This window comes from Anopheles coustani, chromosome 3, assembly GCF_943734705.1.
Source record: "Anopheles coustani chromosome 3, idAnoCousDA_361_x.2, whole genome shotgun sequence".
Classification (NCBI taxonomy): domain Eukaryota; kingdom Metazoa; phylum Arthropoda; class Insecta; order Diptera; family Culicidae; genus Anopheles; species Anopheles coustani.
Window position 1 is genome coordinate 92,523,427 of NC_071288.1, and position 19,356 is coordinate 92,542,782.

At 41.7% G+C, this 19,356-nt stretch overlaps 1 protein-coding gene across 1 annotated transcript in view; it reads right to left on the reverse strand.

Moving 5' to 3' along the window:
* LOC131258627 (uncharacterized) overlaps nt 1-19,356 on the reverse strand; it is a 63,827-nt gene that overhangs the window by 10,848 nt on the left and 33,623 nt on the right. The window contains exon 4 of the mRNA XM_058259979.1: nt 16,501-16,690. Coding sequence (XP_058115962.1) covers nt 16,501-16,690 — 190 coding nt within the window. The remainder of the gene's footprint in view (nt 1-16,500; nt 16,691-19,356) is intronic.

The window sequence follows — 19,356 nt, forward strand, 5'->3', positions numbered from 1 at the left end:
GGGGGAGCGGGGAGGTGTACGTGGGATGACGGCGGTCGGGAAAAACGGAGGAAAACTGGAGCGAACCGTTCTCGGCTGGCGTGTTGCACCTTCCTCCCCGTGGCATCTCCGCACCACCCAACGGAAAGCGCAACAAACAACAAGGCCTCAACGACTGAATGTGCTAAAGATGTTGTGTGGGAAAATGAGTAACGGAAAGTTAGATAGGGCGAAAAAAAAAGATATACAAAAAAGGGAAAAAACAATACCTTTACTTTTCCCCCACTCCATCAGAACGGGAACGCATGGGAGAGTGAAATACTGAAAATAGAATGGGAAAACCATGGACGGAGGGGGGCTGGAGACCCCGGGGAGGCCTCGGCCCGCGGAGTTGGCAGAACACGCTCCCCACACCTATTCCACGGGGAAGGGAGAGAGAGAGAGAGAGAAAGGGAGATGGATTTTCTATCGCATCACTTCCAAAAGGGAAAAATCGCCCATTTGCAATGCTTAAACACCAGAAACCGTAGAACCGTCGAGCGGAAGGGGGCGGGTTTTTAAGGGCCGGAATTGGGGAGCCGCCAGCGTCGTCGTACGGCCGACAAAGAAATTTCGATCGATATTTGGGACCGTTTGTCGGATAGTTCGGGGGAAAGTGAAAGGCGAAACGGATTATGCCGACGAATCAAAACAAGAAGAGAACGGCAAACGAAGGAATGTTTATCGTGCTGGTTTTATGACAATGGAATGGAATGGAATGGCTGCTTTATGTGGCAGAATACATAATCAGATCGATGGAGAAGTGCAGAGCAAAACTATTTTAATTTAATTGAAATTATAAACCTGCGAAATCCAAACCGTTTAGGCACTATAAAAAGGAACTATTTAAGTCATTCAAATAGAGAGTTAGAAAGAAAATACATTCGCGGAACGTTTATTTAGTCCTCTAAAATATAGTTTGTCTTGAAATATTGGAGGTTTAAATAAACTGTATCATATAATAAGAAAAACCCATTTAGTCACCATAAAAAGGAACTATTTAAGCCATTAAAATAGAAAAGCTGGAAAAAACTGTGTTTATCGTGTTTTTATAATAAAAATAAATTTACGGAGCGCATACTAATTTCTCTAAAGTATGGTTTGTCTTGAAATATTGGAGGTTTAAATAAACTGGGTCATAACATAAAAAAACCCATTTAAAAAAGAACACTATAAAAAGAACTATTTAAGTCATTAAAATAGAGAGTTAGAAAGAAAAACACTCTGTTTGTTCTGTTTGTATAACTATAATAAATTTGCGGAACGCATATTAATGGGTTGTTTTCAAATATTGAAGCTATATATAAATTGGGTCATAACGTAAGAAAAAAATATGTAGAAAAACCTTTAAAGTAATGAGTTCTTTGGCTGTTTGGAGTATCAGATCTTCTTGACTGATATTAAATGTTTCCAAAGATAGTTTTTTTGTTAATACCTATTCCCTAACTAACACCTGATAAAAGTCTGACCCCAATATGGTATACAATGTTGGGGAAATTTATTCAAAAATAACATGTTTTAAAAATATTCTCCATCGGCCTTAAAATCATAATTAAACTGGACCAAACGCTAACAAAAAAAGTTGAAAAATAAATATTTAACAGCCGCAGACAGAGGAGCAAAAGGAAAAATTCAAACTGTCACCAGCGAGATGTCGACGAAACGGACGGGTTGCACAAAAATCGATCACACATTTCGACCCAGACACCCAGCAGCGTACGGTGGAAACCGGTTATCGACCTCCCCCCGGCTCCCTTCCCACCTGATTTCCCTTTTCATTGGCCACTTGGGAAGATGAGCATTCCACCCGGTGAGTCAAGAGGACCTCTGCCACCGAAGGGATGCGCAAGAAATTGGATGAAGTTGAAGTCAGACACAGCAATTCAAGTTTCAAGTCTAGAAAAAAAAACATTATAAAAAGGATCACGCAAGAGAAACGAAACGAAACGAAAGGAAGAAACATTAAAAGTCAAGAAACTCCCCGTTTACAGGTCCGTTGTTGTTTCTGTCGTCTTCCTTTTTATTCTTTCTTTCTCCTTTTATCTGTTCATTCCCCCAATCTCTTGGCCGTTTAGAAACTACGCGAAATGTAGACCACTTTTAAATGCAACGGCAGCATCTCAAGACGAAAAAAACACAAAGATCATGCAGTCGGTCGTCGAAGAGGGAGTAGAAATTCGCCTAGGCTCGCCTAGGGCAGTCGAGTTCCACCAACGGGTAAAACACACGAGACGAACACACTCTGTCGGGTTAGCAAATTGCGTGTTTTGCGAGTGCATCCCCCTCCGCGTGCCATATCAGTCGGTGCTTTGCACAGTATGCCACGTTTATTTTTATAAACCAACAACACCGCTGCTGCGTCGTTTCCTGCTTGCCCCCGCGCGAGGACCAGGAGCGACAGATGACACTGCGATGCAAATTGAAAATAAAAACTGGCGAAAACGAAACACCGGTCGGAGCAAGTAGGCGAAAACCGTGCAAAACATGGGGTGGATAATGGCCAAACGACTAAGCTATGCATAATCTGCCAAGTTATGCATAAGTCAATCGTGGAGAGGGTAAGGCAAACGAATTAGAGAACAACATGAAGTGGATGAGTTGTTGGAATGGACGCACGGAACGATACCATCCATCGGGGTCCGGTAATGAATTAATTATGCTAATGCCGTTCCATATGCTCGTTCTGACATTTGTGGGTTTTTCGAGGATTAATTTTATAGATATTTTTTTATTCATATTTTCTCCATCAATTATTCAGTTGAAAAATCAATAAAAAAAACTTTGACAAGAAAAAATCGACTTTGCTTTAACGCCAACATTTTGGTCAGTTGCATGTAACCATCAAGGCTCGACGTCTAACTGCAAGTCGTCTTCTTTCTAGTGGTTTTATTTCTTACATCACTCATCGCTAAACACGTGCAATGATTTCTTCAACCATTTCCGAATATGTCAAACATCAATCAAAATGTCATTTCGCTGGCTTGTTCCGCAATTCGGTAACGGATGCGCACAGTGAGATCGTAAAGCGAACGACACCGAATGATTCCACACAAAAAAAATGGTCATGTTGTACTATCAAAACACTGATCGAAAACAGTGGAACAAAAGAATATACCGACATCTTCGATGCCGGACGAATCATCGGACAACCAGCTTAACAAAGGGAGAAGATATTTAACATCTTGAAAAAAACGTACAGAGGGCAAAAGAGAAACATAAACAAAGCCAATTAATTTGGATTTAAAAATTATTCGTAATTTAAGAGTTTTTCACGAAACAACTATATTCACTTCTTTTCTTGTAAAACGAACAACCAACTAAAACACTTGAATATATTCAAGAGAAATGCTTCATTTTTTCATTTACTTCATTTATGTGGCTTTCTTTTCTATTTTTAAGGCATGTGATAACACATTGAATGACACCAGAATTGATTAAAAATCTTCTCTATATCTATAAAAATGGATGTTTGTATGTTCGTGATGCTAAAACTCAAAATCGGCTGGACCAATCTTGATGACGTCTTGGTATGATTTGTTCCTTTTTACCCAAGGAAGGTTTAGGAAAAAAGAGAATTTGAAAATTCCCAAGGATAAGCCGGAAAATTGGAAAATTCGTGTAAAAACGGCTTTTTTCCATAAAACAATAAAATTTACCTTCTCTAACCAAAACGGTTGGACGTATCCCAACGAAGTCTTCTGATGATTTGTTTCTTTTGGCTCAATTAAGTTAGAAAAATCCTTAGGAAAAGCTAGAAACGTAGAAAACTCGAAAAATGCTTTTTCTTAGCCGGAAAATGGAAAAATTTGTAAAAATGGCATTTTTCATACAATCAAGTCAAATAAAACAAAACCGCTGAGCCAATCCTAACGAAGTTCTGTGATGATTTTTTTTCCTTCTTACCCATACCGATTAAAATTGTGACAAATCATAAGTACGAATTCACTCATCATCGAATAATTTCATCTCGGTTAATCAACAAGCGATCGCTTAGATCACGTATATTTGGTTCTGATCGGTGTTGAATTATTTTGTTGAGTGACTGCTGAGAGCTTTGTTGCTAAACACATATGAATGTTGAGTATTTAAGTTCAGGGAAATCTATCAAACAAGTTTGCAAGTACGTTGTCTGAAGGGATATGGCGTTTGTTGGCATGGAAGGAGATGAGATAAGTATCAAACGAGCCGATACGTTGTTGTGCATTCCACAGGTTTTGTTTTTTATTTCAATGTTTAATTTATTTGAAGAATGGTTAAAGAATTCACCAAGAACTCTTGAGTCAGGAGTACAGCAAGCAAAAAAAACATAAGAAACAAGATTCCAACTTTCAGCAGCGATTCTATTCCGAGATTATTGCTTGATTGGTGGCCAGTATAAGGATATAGAGGTGTGTTGTCATTTCGCTTTAGAATAAATTTACACAACGATAAATTAAATAAATTTACACACGAAAACGAATGCCTTCGTTTTGTTTTAGCCATTGCGTGGACTGCGATGAGTATGGTGTGCAACTTTGCGAGATCATAATAACACTTACTGAAAAATGATAATAACTGGAATCTATGAATGAGCTACAATAACTAAAGTGTTTATACTTAATATTAAGATTATTTCGATGAAGCCATAAAAAACCCGTTGAATGTGAGATACGTATAAAAAGGACATCGCCGAAGATATTTCACATTGCTTTTGAAAGGGAAATTTTGAATAAAAAAAGAATAATTTACAATGAAGTATTGGTGTTGATTGAAAATGTGAGTTTGTTTAAGAGTAGCATTCTATTGACTGAAATTCAAATGCCAGCACCAATCGTCGAACTAAAAATGTTATGCTTTGTAAATAGTAACGAGGGCTTGCAACCCGCTATTTGCCAATTCGCTTCAACTATAAATGATTTATCACAAATGTTTATGTTAATGCCCCATAGTATCGATACTAAGATTGGTTGAGTGCACGTACAATTTTAGATGCTTAAAAAAACTATGCTAATGACTCCAAATTAGCATAGGTTTTTAAAAAATTGTGCTCAATTGATTAAACTTATTGAAAATGAAAACGAAGCCGTGAATCGTTCTCTAGAATTTTAAAACATTCTTTCGAATTGTCTGATATGCTGCGACTTAAAGATGGATCTGTTATTGTTATGTGTCGACATCTTTCAGACACCAAATTAATTGGGCTTGAATTGTAATTCTTTGTTTTTTTTAAATATTAGTGTATTATTATTATTGGACGAGGCGAAGTTCGTTGGGTCAGCTTGTTATTTATAAATATAAAGTTGATGGTTCTTAAAAATGAACGGACTTCAACCGGACTTCAAGAGAAAAAAATCCTTCAACCTTCAAATAAAACCTCTCCGATAATGGAAGCAAATAAATAGACTTTCTTAACCCTGCCCACCTCCCTCGCCCGCATACTGCCATCACTTTAATGTAGCACTGTGTAGCGTTGGCAGCCCATGAGATACGGCAGTAAATTCCACGCTTCGGGCCGCTCGAAGCGCAAAAACAAATCATTCATCCACGAGAGACACGAGACGCAGCAGCAGAGCTCCGCGGATTGCACCGCAATTAAAAACCAGTTTCAGTGGAAAGCGAAAAGTAGCCGCTGCCATCCGCGTTTACGACGGTGCAGGATGTCGAAAGAACGCGGAGTCGCCGACGCTCGGGTATAAACCCGGGCAAACCGATGGGAGACTGCGAATGTTTGGCTGCGGTTTTGGTAGTCTTCCTCGGCGGAATACTATATTTCCCATAACTGTGACTTTTCTTTACTTGTTTTCCTTTTCTCTGTTTTTTTTTGTCTTTCCCCCAGCAATGACATCTCCCCCACCGAGTGGGAACGCGGATGATGAAGCCATAGGAAACAACTAACAAATGCACCGTCGCGCACCGCAACGGAGGAGCTCGCGGGTTGTAACGATAGTAACGGCAACCACCACACCTCCGGGAAACATGATCTGCTCACACGAACGAGTGCATATACACACGCACCAACCGTCGAATGTATCGGAAAACTCGCCAAACGGCCTCTACAGCAAGTTATTTATAAAAGCAAAGAACATACATAACGCGATAAATTGTGGACGGCGTGAAGATGCGCAAAGGTGCAGATGGAAAAATGGACCGTAATTGTTTTCTATTTCGCTGGAATTCATCCCTTATTTTACGATACACTTTTTGGCAGCTGGCCACCGGGATCGTATCCATTTCCCACCACCACCATCCCCCCCTGGGATCGTAGTTACCCACGCGCGTCTGGTCTTTCCAATTCATAATGCAAATGAATAAAAATGTGATGGCCATTTCCATTCCCAATGGACGGTTTTTAATGCGCCTTGACCCACATCGGCTCGGGTCGTGTTGTTCGCGGACGCGTCCCCACGTCCAGAACGATGGAAAATACGAGTTCCGCGGCGCAAAACCCCTCCCCGTCTCAAGAAAGAGACGCGCATTTTCCCTTCCCTCGGCAGACGCATCTCGGCAGTAGTTTGTACTCCGATTCCAATTTTTCTTCCCTTTGTAACATTAACAAAATATTCCGTCTCCGCGTTAACGTCGCTGTTTACGTTCAGTTTGTTTCTTTTTTTGAACGGGGGATATTTTTATTTGCATTTTTCTACTGCTTGTGGAGTTTTTGATAATGATAATGATTTCTATCGGAATCAACCTTTCAGTTTGTCAGAAGTGCGCCATTCAATGTTGGACGACATGTAATACGTTTTTCGATCTCAAAATGAACCCACATATTCTTTGAACATTCCTCTCTTATTCTTTTCCAATATGTCTAATCCTTGCTTTAAATAACTATCGTTTCCCTATTCTAAACACCTTAATCTTAAAGTAGTGTGAAACGCTTTTACACTAAAAAACCAAAGGGAAAAAAGAAGAGGAAATAAATTAAGATAGCACCCACCAGCGCATCTGCACGACTTTCGCCCACTCACTGTTTATATTCGCGGAGACAACGATCCGTCACCGGTCGCAACAAATCGGAACCAAGAGAGTGAGAAAACCGACCGTCCAAGACGGGCCGAAGAGGGAAAAGTGGTGGAAACTGCTCAAAGTCAAGCGAGATGTTTTCCCTTCTTGTGTGTTTATGAAAAAGCAAAAAGCAAAAATTAAAAGTCATCAACAAATAGCGCACCGACGAACCATGCCAGATTATGCGTGGCGACTTAAGACACTGTGTGTATGTGTGCTTGTGTATGTGTGTCTCTTTGTCGGTAGCCGAAGACGGGTCATTTTACAGTTTGTGTAACATTTCGTCACGTATCCACAGAACAGACATAACGATGTCTTAAGGCGCTTTTGGGCGAATTGCAATCGTCATCGATCTATAACATATACTTTTTAAAGAAGAATATTAATTTGGTACAAGAGCCTCGATCGGAATGGAGTTTATTTTTTGAAATTATAAAAGGTTTATATGAGATAAAGTAAAACCAATAAAATTGTTTTTAAATTACTTAAGCAATACAAAGCATTTAATAGATTTAGAATTCGAATGGAAAGCCACTTGTAGAAAACAAAAAAAGTTCATAGATGTTGATTAATTAATCAAACGAATATTGCGAGTTATAAAAGTGTAAAAGTGTAAGTGTTTCTTTTCACTTCAAACAATTTGGAAAAATTATAAATAAGGTAAAGTAAACATATTATAAAGAGTAATAACCAATACAAATAGTAAAAGCCATGCAGGTGTCAAACTGCTTCGATGTAAACCAGATCTCTCGATTAACGTCTTGTCAACGGTACGCCCTTCCCCACCTGGCCATCCCTCTGCTCCATCCGTCATCCTGTCAACCCTGGTACTAAGTGCAGTAATGTCGTCTTGAGAAGGGCGCACCGGAGGAGAATGCAACGGAGGGCCATTTCAAGAACGAGAAGAAAGAGCAGCACACACACACACGCAAACACGCACACCACGCCACCAAGTGCAGGAGGAAAGGAACGGAAGAGCATAAAAAAAACGCAATAAATTAGTTTTCTCCCCCTGACCTCGTTTCCGTTACGTTCCGACAAAACGCGGCGGACGATGATTTCGGAACCCCGAACCCGCCGATGCAAGCCGTTTTCATGTTTTACTGTTGTGTATATAGTTGTGTTTCTTGCTTTTCTTCTTCGCGTCTTTTTCTTCGTGCATGGCCTTCACCGTAAAAAAGGTCTGGTCGTGGCGCACGGGCCACGGACGACGGGCGGCGAGGGTTGAGGACGGGAGAAGAAGCTTGCATTTTGAGCACCAAGTTTTCCTCCCCTTCGTCTTTGAGCAGTGGATGGATTTTTTAAATCGCGCTGTCTCTCTCTCTCTCTCGCTTACTTTAGCTCTTTTTTTACTGATCCTCCGGTCCGCGTGTGCTGAGGTCCGTGCCTCGGTACAACCATGGCCGCGTATTGCCCCACTACGACCCACCCTGGTCGTCACCCCAAGCGACCCTTCGCCACCCTTTCCTCCTGCCGAACCCGCACTAAATAAACGATTTCCGACTCGAAAACCCGTACGGAGTTTTTATTATTTCTATGCTTGCCTGTTTTTTTTTTCTTCTCTACTTTGCTTCTATACTCCGCCACACTTTACTCTACGAATCGGTGCATAATCTACAACAGTAAAGAGTTTTTTTTCCCTTTGTACTCTCTTTCTTCGTTTTTTCGACCGAGGAAAAGCACCGATTAGAGGCGATGAGCATTTTCGCTTTTCGCTTCAGTGAAGATGCTGCTGCCGGTGTTCAGGAAAGTCAAACCAATAAGGAACCGCGGGCGAAGCCGGACCCCACGGGCGAGTTTTCTTAGTTTTCCCTCGTTCTACTTTAAACAAGTAGCAACACTCCACACGGGGGTCTTTATTCGTCGCCCCGCGCGAGTTCAAGGTTCGGTAACGATAGATAATCCATCGTTACCGTGCACTTGGCGGTAGTGCGAGCTGCCAAAACATTTTAGCTCTTGCGAAGAACCTGTCAACAGTCATTTAGTTGAAGATTTGCAGTTCGAAGGCAAAAAAACAACAAAAAAAAAAACAATCGCATCTGAAACAGATTACACACATTTGTAGCGCGAACTTTTGGCGCGTTGTGCTGATTACGGGAGTTGTTTTGGCTTTGCGAGTTTTGGAAAAAATTGTTTTCAACAGTGCAAAAACCCAAACTCTAAATAAAGTTTTAAAAATCCCCTTCAGATTGCAAGTGAAAGTAATAGTTTAGTACGAATGAGTAATTAAATAAGTAAAAGAAACGGATTCTTTTTTCGAAGACGAACATGAACATACCATGTACGTTAACCAGACGTTTCAAGGATAGAGGAACGTTCAGCTACGAAATATCGAAATTTAATTCCCGCCGACCTTGTCGATGCCCTTAAAGTATCAAATTGTGAGGAGGAGGAAAAAATTAATATACAAATACAATAGAGAAGAGCAAATTTAAATTATTTTAAACCAAAGAAAGATTTGGAAAATACGGTAAATGCTGTTATATGCATTTGTTTCTTAAATGTGCATGTTTATAACGTAGAAAGCAAACATAATTTTATTGAGAAATTTTATAACATAGAATAGTGTTTAATTTTAAGTCGTCTGACTTTGAATGTATGGAACTGTACATGATGTAAAACTAAAATAACACCCACGCAACGGTACGCTCGATGTTGGCGCTCGGATCAAGTTATTCCCAACCAGCACACACCATCGATGGCGAATAACCGAGATCGAGATCTCAATCTCATTAAACGCAGCAGCAGGTGAGCAATTGCCGGTCCCATTTGGGAAGCTGTGCCGCTGCTGTGAGTTTCTCGCCAGACACCGCGTGGAACCGACTTTGACAGATCCCGTGCAGCTGCTGCTACGTACGCGAGAAAAATGGGGAAAAAGTAAATCGCTTTGCTGATCGTGATGGTTTCGGGGTAACGGAATGGCGTTATCATGGGAAACGTGCATCTTTCCGCTCTCACTTTCACGTGCATTCAAACGGATGAGACAACGGAACGGTGCGTACCTGATCAGCACGTGAGGTGAGAGTGAGTCGCGGTTAATTGCATTTGCGTATCCGGCACCTTTTTTTTTGCTCCCCCTTCCCATGGCGATAACAAGTGCCGTGAGGTACGGATAAGCGAGTCGTGCCGGAAAGCTATCAAAAACAAATCATCGCCTCGGGAAAACGGGCTGGAAGAGGAAGAATGTCGGGGGAGGCACAGCGAGAGGGGCTTACAGCATAACGAAGTCGGTCAAACTACCCCACGTGAGCGGGAGCAAACGAGCCTCCCCATATCAACAGGAAAACCCCGCTCTCGCACACACACAAACATCAGCGTGGTTGAGAGGGAAAAAAAATCATCAAAAAAAAAGAAAAACTTCCCTGCTATCATGCACTCTTGTGCGCACAAATAGTATCAACATGCTTGTTTTATTACGCCCTTTTCCCCCGTCGCTTCTTCCCCCGAAGGCCCGCGCCCCGAACGACGCCAAACGTAACGTATCTTTATCTTCGCATAGCAGAAACATGTGTGCCAGCCATTGTGCCCCCCTTCTGTGAGGGGATCTTGCCCCCCGCCCTGAACAGGGACTTACTAAAGCGCTCTCGCTGTCTTAACTCAAAAAACACGCGGTTTACTCTCACTATACGCGGAACCGCGAGATGCAGTGAACGACTGAGAGATGACTCGTCGGACTTCTCACTTCATCACCCTTGGTTGCTTGGGTTGCTACAAGGGTTGCTAAGTTAAATCATTTGTTCCAATAAAATACCCTCATTGAATTGACGCAGTAAAGATAACAAAACTATTGTTACACATTTAAATACCTGTCCGTAAACATCAGATTGGGTCAATGTAAACAAAATTTGCATTATTCGACTGGATTATCGATTAGAAAACTTTCGTAATAATAACATTTTGATACGAGAATGTTTTTAAATAGAAATAAGAAAATTTAGTCTGATATAACCCATACACTAATGCTTATATACCATTACTGACACTGAGAGTAAAACAAACTATAAAATATAATATAATCTAACCTATAATATTTATTTATATTTATTTTATCTTCACAATTGCTACTATTTAGATCATTGAAAAGAAATTGATGGTCCATAAGAAGGTTAACATAGCACGAAAATGATTATTCAATTGTTTTAATTTATAGTACACCGTGCGGACCATATTGCATAAGATTATTTATTTCTTGCCTAATTGATATTCAAATTCCCAAAAACAATTTAATATCTCCTATAAAGTTTACAGAACTGTTAGAAAAACATGAAAAACGTTGGAACTAAACAAACATGAAGCAAAAAGGCACAATTTACAGTGCATGGTTCGGTCAAACCGAAACTGGCTCTGTTCGCCTTTCTCGTTTCATTTTTTTCTTTTTCTTGCTCAAAAGATCTATGCTCATTCACGCTTGCTCAATCTCTCCCCGGTGGGGCAGGGCTATTTCTTCTCCGCTTCAAACGCTCATTTCTACCGGTCGGTGGTTTTTTTTTGTATCCCCCAACCCCTCATCGTTCTTGCTCACCCCTTGCTCGCGCCCTCTAACGCCTTTTCCAAGCGTAACAAGCATACAGTTCGCGTGATGCAGCTCCACATCGCATACCGCCCGACACTATCGTTTTGCCCGACGGCCCAGGCTAGAATCCACCCAACAGCTTGTCCCTGTGGCTTGCTTCGTTCTCTCGCCCTCCCCCTTCCGGCCCAACGAACCAACATTATTAACCGAACCCAACACGGCAAAGGAAGCTCCAGCGTTTGGTTTCATCGACATTACCTCCTGGGACCGGCGGGCCAGCAGGGGAAGGGGCGAGCAGAACCTGCACAACACAACTGCGCGGAATGGTTTCATTCGTTTTTTTTTCCTTCTTGTTGTTGTTATTGTGTTTGTTTGTCGAACCTCCGTCGAATGGGCGGCGCAACAACGAAACCACAGGAGCAAAGAGCATTGACGACAAAAAGGCGCAAATAAAAAAGCAACATGTAAAGGAAATGAGTAATCGCGAGAGAAAGTTCGCCTTTCGGGAAAGGTAATAAACAAGGCGGTGAAATTCATTTTACAAAATATAATCACCGGTAATAAAATTAGCATATAATTTCGGGATACAATCGAAACATATTAATCATTGGTTTGTGATTATATAAATTTGCGTTTCATATAAAAATTTACCATTTTCGCGTAATAGTACCGTTTTGGTTTCAAAAAGAGATAAAAACTTATCATCTTTAAGGTCACTAAACACTTGACAAGCCCTTCAGCCAATAATGTGAGGCGCTTCGATAATGGACACCTCGACACTCGAACGAAAATCCATCAACATCCGAAGTCCGAAGCACGGGACGGGAAGGAACCTGCTTTCGATGAGGCAAAGGGACAGATTAGAACGGAATGACATCATTTGCGTCACCGGACCAACATCTCATGTTGGCCGTTCCGAGTGGCGCGCTCTTTGTGATCTGTTGCGATGTTTCTTCGTCGTGTCCGTCCTGTGCACTTGCCTGCTCTTCCGTTTTCTTTATAGTTTTGCCTTCGCTCACGACGACGGCCAATCACGTCCGGGTGCGTCCAAGATGGATACGAGCAACGAATCCAATCCCCAAGGTGAGGGCATTGTGGCGCAGTTAAAATGGCGTTACAGATAAGTGTGTTTAGTGGGGAAAAAAATAAACGGCTCATTTTCGAACGCCTGAGTCAACCGTGTCATCGTCCACGAGAAGTGCACAAAATTACAACGTTGCGTTTTACCACTTCATTGTGCTGATGGAGTAGTCAAATACAAACAAACGAATCAAATTGAAAAACATGCCACTTTATAATCCACGAACCTGTACTTACAATCATTAACGCTAACCTGACCTCCAAACAGAAGAAGAAGAAAAAAACACACCGCATTATCAGCAGAGATAAGTAATCTTGGTAATGCAATCGCGTCGCAATCTTAACCAAGCCACAAAGACAGGCTATATTTACCTACGCTAGTTTGGGATTTGATGTGATAAACAGGATTAATATCACCATTGTAAAATGTTTAATAATCCTCATTTATTATTCATTAGGTTTATTAAGTTCTTACTTTGTACAGAAAGAACGAACAAAACGGATTGTAAGATGCTTTTAATTTAATTTATTTGCACAGCAGATAACTAGTTTAAACTGATATAACACATATAAAAGTGAATGCAGAACAATGGCGGAATAAAATGCTATCGATTTGATAAATAAAATGTAGTACTTTACAAACATATTTATCTGTTCAATGTTTTTGATATTATCTTGTTTTTAATTCTCATCGAATTAATTTTTAACCTAATACAGTATTTATAGAAACACAATTGTCTTTATGTTACAGATCAATCCCAATGTTTTGTGCAATATATTTTAAATACACCTTTTTCCGCTCAAATTATTTTAGTTTGATGCATTTCCGAGTTATGTTTATTTGTTTTATTAGTCTACAACCATTCCTATTTGCGATTCCGAAGCTATTTGCCTTTCAAGCACTGTGATAAAGCAAGATACCGTTATCGCCAGTGAATCGCAATGAGAAACGACTTTCGAAAGTTCCTCCCCATCGGCAACATTTCATTATCAAACACCCAACATATACACACAGTCTGACACAAAGGAGCAAAAGGAACGGCACCATCGCGGGCGTAATATTACATCAGCCCTTTTTTCCCTTTAAAAGGCTACCAGTGCTTCGCGCTTATCAGCGTCCGATTTACATCGGAAAAGAAGACGCAGGGAGTAGGGCTGGCCAGTGGGCGCGCGAAAGGTGGACCGAGCCGAGAATTCAAAGCAACCAAACACAGGCACCATACAAAACAACAACACAACAAGCAACGTCAAGCCGAAGCGCACACGAGAGTTCAGCATAAAGGTTAACTGCAATTGACTCGAGTCGAAAAAAAAACAGACCCAACTCGCTGATAACGAACTGAACCCCGCTGCGCTGGTGTTGTAATGCAATTCTGTAACGTTCATTTGTTCGAAATTAAACAGACGGGCTTGCACACACATGAAACGAACCAAAACAACAAAAAAACAGTATCATAACGAAGCGAACTCCACGGGAAAAGAAACATCTCGGAATGCTGGCGAACGGGGAAAAGGGACAGTTGGGTTGGTTTCACTCCCAACACGTACGCGCCGTAAATGGCAGGCCACGCCAATGGCAGCATAAATTTTCATGCTTGTCCGGTTTCATTTAGCGTCACAATTACATTTACCCCGCGTTCGGTATGTTTCGCGGTGGAAAAACTGTCCCGTGGAAGAGAGGAAAGAAAAACTGAAACTCTGATATGGTCGGCGCGAATGTGAGATCGACACTTCATCAAACCGTACGGTACAACCAGAAACCCTGGAGAGTGTTTAGAAAAGCCTTGTAATTTATGCTGCAAAATTGTATTTAACGTCTTTTCATTCGACGTCACTCGGAAAATCAAACAAACCTGTGTGCAGAAACAAAACGCACCCGAAATGCGAAGCCAGAAAACGGTAATGAAATTCAAATTCATTGGCCATCGAATTAAGTGAGCCAAAGCGTTACACCATTCGCTTTCCCTGTCCTCACGCCCCACAGAACGTAACGTGCGATGGGACGGTGCTCTGGAAATCATCGAAAATTAATGGCCACCCGGCGTGCGCAGGCCCGCATTTCCCTTTTCCCGCCGTGTGTGGTGAATAAATTTTCGTTCACTTACCCCCAAAAACGGCCACACAACTTTTTGTTGCCCAATTATAAACTATGAAATTAATTGGAGTAGGAATGGAGGGAGGGAGGGAGGGGTGGTAGGTTAATTTTGAACTTTCCAATGGGTTAGAATAACTACATTTCGATGCAGGGTGAAGGTGTGTTACCGAAAAAAAAGCCTAACATGTTAAAATGGAACGAGAAATGTGTGTTATATCCAAAAAAAACCCTTCTAAGTAGCCCATCATCTTTAATTGAACCCACGTAAGAACCACAAGAAAAAGGGGTGTTAAATATTTTGCGAGCGAATCAGAAGGGAACCGTCTCAACTTCGATACTCTCCTAGAGCCAAAGTCACATTCAGCCAAGCGAAAAGCGCCCCTTTACAAGAAACGACTCCCCTGGCGACATCGATCGACGAGGCGAACGAACGGGCGGCCTAAATGGAAACTTCTTTTGGGCCAACATGTGTGTGTGTGTGTGACACATACGGTGTCTCCGCAAGCAGGCCCCGACGGAAGCATAGATGTACACGTCCACGGAATCCGTATGCTGCTCTTTTGTGGCCATACACCGTCGTCGTCGTCGTGGTTCGGATAAGCACGAGATAAAATTGGCCATCTTGTGCGGGTGTGCACATGTGTGTGTGTGTGTGGGGGGGGGCTTTTGTACGTGTGCCACCCCAAAAGAGGGCACATGGAATGAGATTTGATTTGATTGAAACATTCTGGCCAGCAGTGAGTGTGCGCTGCATGCACTTGAAGCACAGCATAGCAGCAACAACATATGTGGCCACCAAAGCATAAGCGTTTTGGGACGGGACACATTTTTCCAACAACTACCTAACTCTGTAGTATTCGTGAAAATAAATATTACTTTTTGTCAACTACGGTACGAATGTCTAAGAAATTCCCAGATGTCAAAGTTAATTGAATTTCGGTAGATCTAGAGTTGTGTAAATCAGACTCAGATTCATGAATCTGAATGATTCTTTGCGTTTTAGGGATTCATGAATCTTTCGTAGAGAGATTCATGAATCTCAAAGACGCACCAACTCCTGAAAAGTGATCAACCTAAAATGGGCAGAGGGACCCTTTTTTGGTTTTTGGTCGCATGGTTCACACCAATGAAAGAATCGCTGAAATTCGTGACAGTTCCATGAAAGATTCATGAAGAGTCATTAAGGTTTCGAAAGATTCATTAAACTTTGAAGATTCGAATCCGTAAAGATTCATGGATCCATCTGAATAAATCTTAAGTGAATGAATCTCGTCCAAAGATTCATTAAGCACAACACTAGCTAGCATCTCTTCGGTACAGTCTAAATGTGTCAACATCTCCTAGAAGAACAATTTAAATATATTGCTCTTTATGTTAAAACAAAGTTAATAATAATAAAAAGTATGTAGATTATATGGAAAACAAAGTGTTACAAATCTTTTCGAAAGCTTTTACCTATAAACATAAATGCTGCTAGCATAATACTGATGAAAAGCCAGCATATTGCTCGCAACAAAGCCACACTAATGGACAACTTTGAACATGCATTAACGCCAGCCCAAGATGCACCCCGCCAATACCCCCAACGGTCCCATAAAACGGACGGATTAGCCAAGCCCCAAAAACCCAACTACGGCACCATCGGACCGCACGCACCTGACCAGAGACCTATCCGCCCCGTTTAGGACATGCTTCATCGCTTGACCTTTGCGAGCCGACCCCTCGGCGGCCCGTCCATCATCCCGTTTTCGCGCGCGGGGGTGTCCGTTTGGAAAACCGCATTTAAAATGCATTAAAAAGTTGCACTTACCTCGCCGTGGCAGTTGCGGCCGGACGGTGTGTTTTCCGGCAGGAAGTAGAGCCGGAGGGCGATCAGCAGGCACTGCTCGTTCCGGTCCCGCCAGACCATGCGCAGCTCGGCCAGGCACGCGATCGGCGAGTCGGACCACGGCCGAACCGGAATGCAGTCGCCCAGCGCCAGCACCAGCGGTCGTAGGTTGCTAGAGGGGAGGGGAAACGAGAAGAAGAAGAAGAGAGCGGAGAACGGTAAGCAGGGCTGCGGGATTCGCGGTTTATCGTGTGTCTGTTGTGTGAGCTCGTGTCATTTTCTTTCTGGAGTATTTATTGCTTCTTAGCTTATTCTATCTGCCTATTTGCTATTCTCCTTTCAGGTGGGAAGCTAGAAGAACTAGAATCGAAACTAACTAACGGTTCATCCGGTTTACGATACCGGAACGTGATATAGAAATAAAAGGTGTTCGGCAAGCCAATTTTAATCTTTTCAGGAATTTGCTTTGCACGACGCAAAGGGGAAATGGAAAGGAAACATTCGATATTATAAAAGCTTTAATGACTAATATAAATGAGGAAAATGTGTGGAATGAAACAAAATAAAACATAATACAAGCAACTACACACTTAAAAATTTTTGACGGCCTCGGTTAATTTTATTGCCGAGACCGCTCGGCTGGAGCATACTTTGCTGATATCTCGGCTTAAAATCCACCTTTACCGAGAATCGGCATTGTAGTGAACCGAAAAATCAGCTAACCTTAGCAATTAACCGATTTTCGGCTGCAGTGTATGCCGAGCACCTCCGTTAAGAACCTTCTTACCGATTTCGGTTATCAAAGTAACCGAGATGTCGGCACTGTCACCTGTCATCTGTCATTCGCCTTCCGTCATACTTTATTTACGTCGTCGAAGTATGTTTATTAAGTACGAGCGTGAAACATTTTCTAAAACCGTGACCAACAAAAGTGATAAAATGGATAACATCCTAGACATCCTTAAGCAGGAGGATGTAAGATTATTCGACATTTGCTATAAGTATGGTTAAATCATAGATATTTGTCTTTTTAGGTTGTGACTCCCAGCCTCAAATGCTTTTTTTGCCAGGAAAAAGTGTGTGTATACGTAGAAAAGCTGCAACGGCTTATAAATATTCATATCCGGCAAGGACACTTCCACCCGGATAGTATTTTTTATGATTGCACTGTTGGAAAATGTCGCTGCTGTTATAAACATTTTATGTCTTTGAAAAGACATATAATTCAACAACATCCATCCCCAACACCAGACAGTTTAACTCCCGGCGATAAAGATGAATATTTACTGAAAAATGAACATATCGCCGTTATTATTATTCTAAAGATACTCACACAAAACCTTTTGAAAACTTCCGACGAACGAATTTGTTTTCGTTATGTGCAGTAAACTGCACAAATGATTGTTTTTAAAAATTACTGATATCTCGGTTATTCGTTACCGACAGACTCAGTTAAACACTCGAGCTGTCATTTTTTGTAACTAACCGAGGTGCTCGGTTAGAAAAGTTTAACCGAGAGCATTGCCGAGCGCTCAGCAGTGCGGATCTCGGCAACCAATAGCCGAGACTCGGCAAAAAATTTTAAGTGTGTATACAAGGTAATCGAAAAGTATAACACATTCGTTTACTTTAAACGAGGTGAAAAAATCGTCAATGATGATGAGTCAAACCATTTTTATTTGAGTATTAATTGCATCAACCAAAAACAACTGTAACTTGACCAGAACGTAGCTACTGAGTTTCTTTTTCTTAACAATGAAAGACACTCTTAAAACAGACAAAAAGTAGGTAGAGAGTGGAGAAACAAAACCTCAAAAACCTCAAACAGAATATAATGGAAAATAAATCCCCCTTACTGGGCCTTCGGCATGCACTGTAAATCATCATAATGGAACGAACGGGGTGGAAAAAAAAGAACAGAACCTCCGAGCATGAAACATTGTAGTGTCTCGAGTGTCGATGTAGGGCACGTGCATTCTCTTCGCAACGCTGTACGATGGATGAGAGGGGCGGGGATAAAATGTGACTGAATCGAATGCAACGAAAATCAATATGAAACCCACCGCCGAAGAGGAAGACAAAGAGTGGCGTGGACTTTGCGAAACCTCTCGGTTCATATACAATCGGACAGCGTTCAGACAGGAAGTTGTCCGTACGATGGGCAAAACCTAGGACCTAAAACAACGAGACAGAACATGGAGGAAGTTCTACGCTGTTGGATCGTGAACATATAACAAACAAAAACCGGGGAATAAATCATTATGGAAATCATTCGCCACGTCGAACACGGGATGACAACGCGAGCCTAGGGGGAAATAGGACTGAGTCAACTGACTGAGGGGAAGAGGAAGGGTCGGGATTACAAGTAAAAGCCATATAATCCCGGAATTCCGAGGAACTGCGCGGAACGTCGCGAATGCATAGATCACAACATTTGTGGTCTAATTAGCATAGTTCTTCCTGGGCCCGTAAACAACTCGATACACTTGTGTTCCCGCCGGTTTCAACGTGGCCACACCACATATGCACGCGCTCACACACGCTGTTGATGCGCACGCGTGCGTAGCTTCTTACGCCACGTACGAACTGGTTCGCGCAACGTGCGTTCGCAACGCGATCACCGATTTCGATGTCGAGATTTGGCCTTAACTGGACGTGAAATACCTGAACGCGACACAAAACGAGGTTCTTGGTGATCGTGCAGAAGCAAGGAAGTGATTGAGAAGATAAGTTTCGAGAAAGAGGAAAAAATCTAAAATATATAAATTAAATTATGAAAATTTGCCGAAAATTTTTAATCAATCCAACAATGAGCCTACATTTTAAAATATTGAAGGT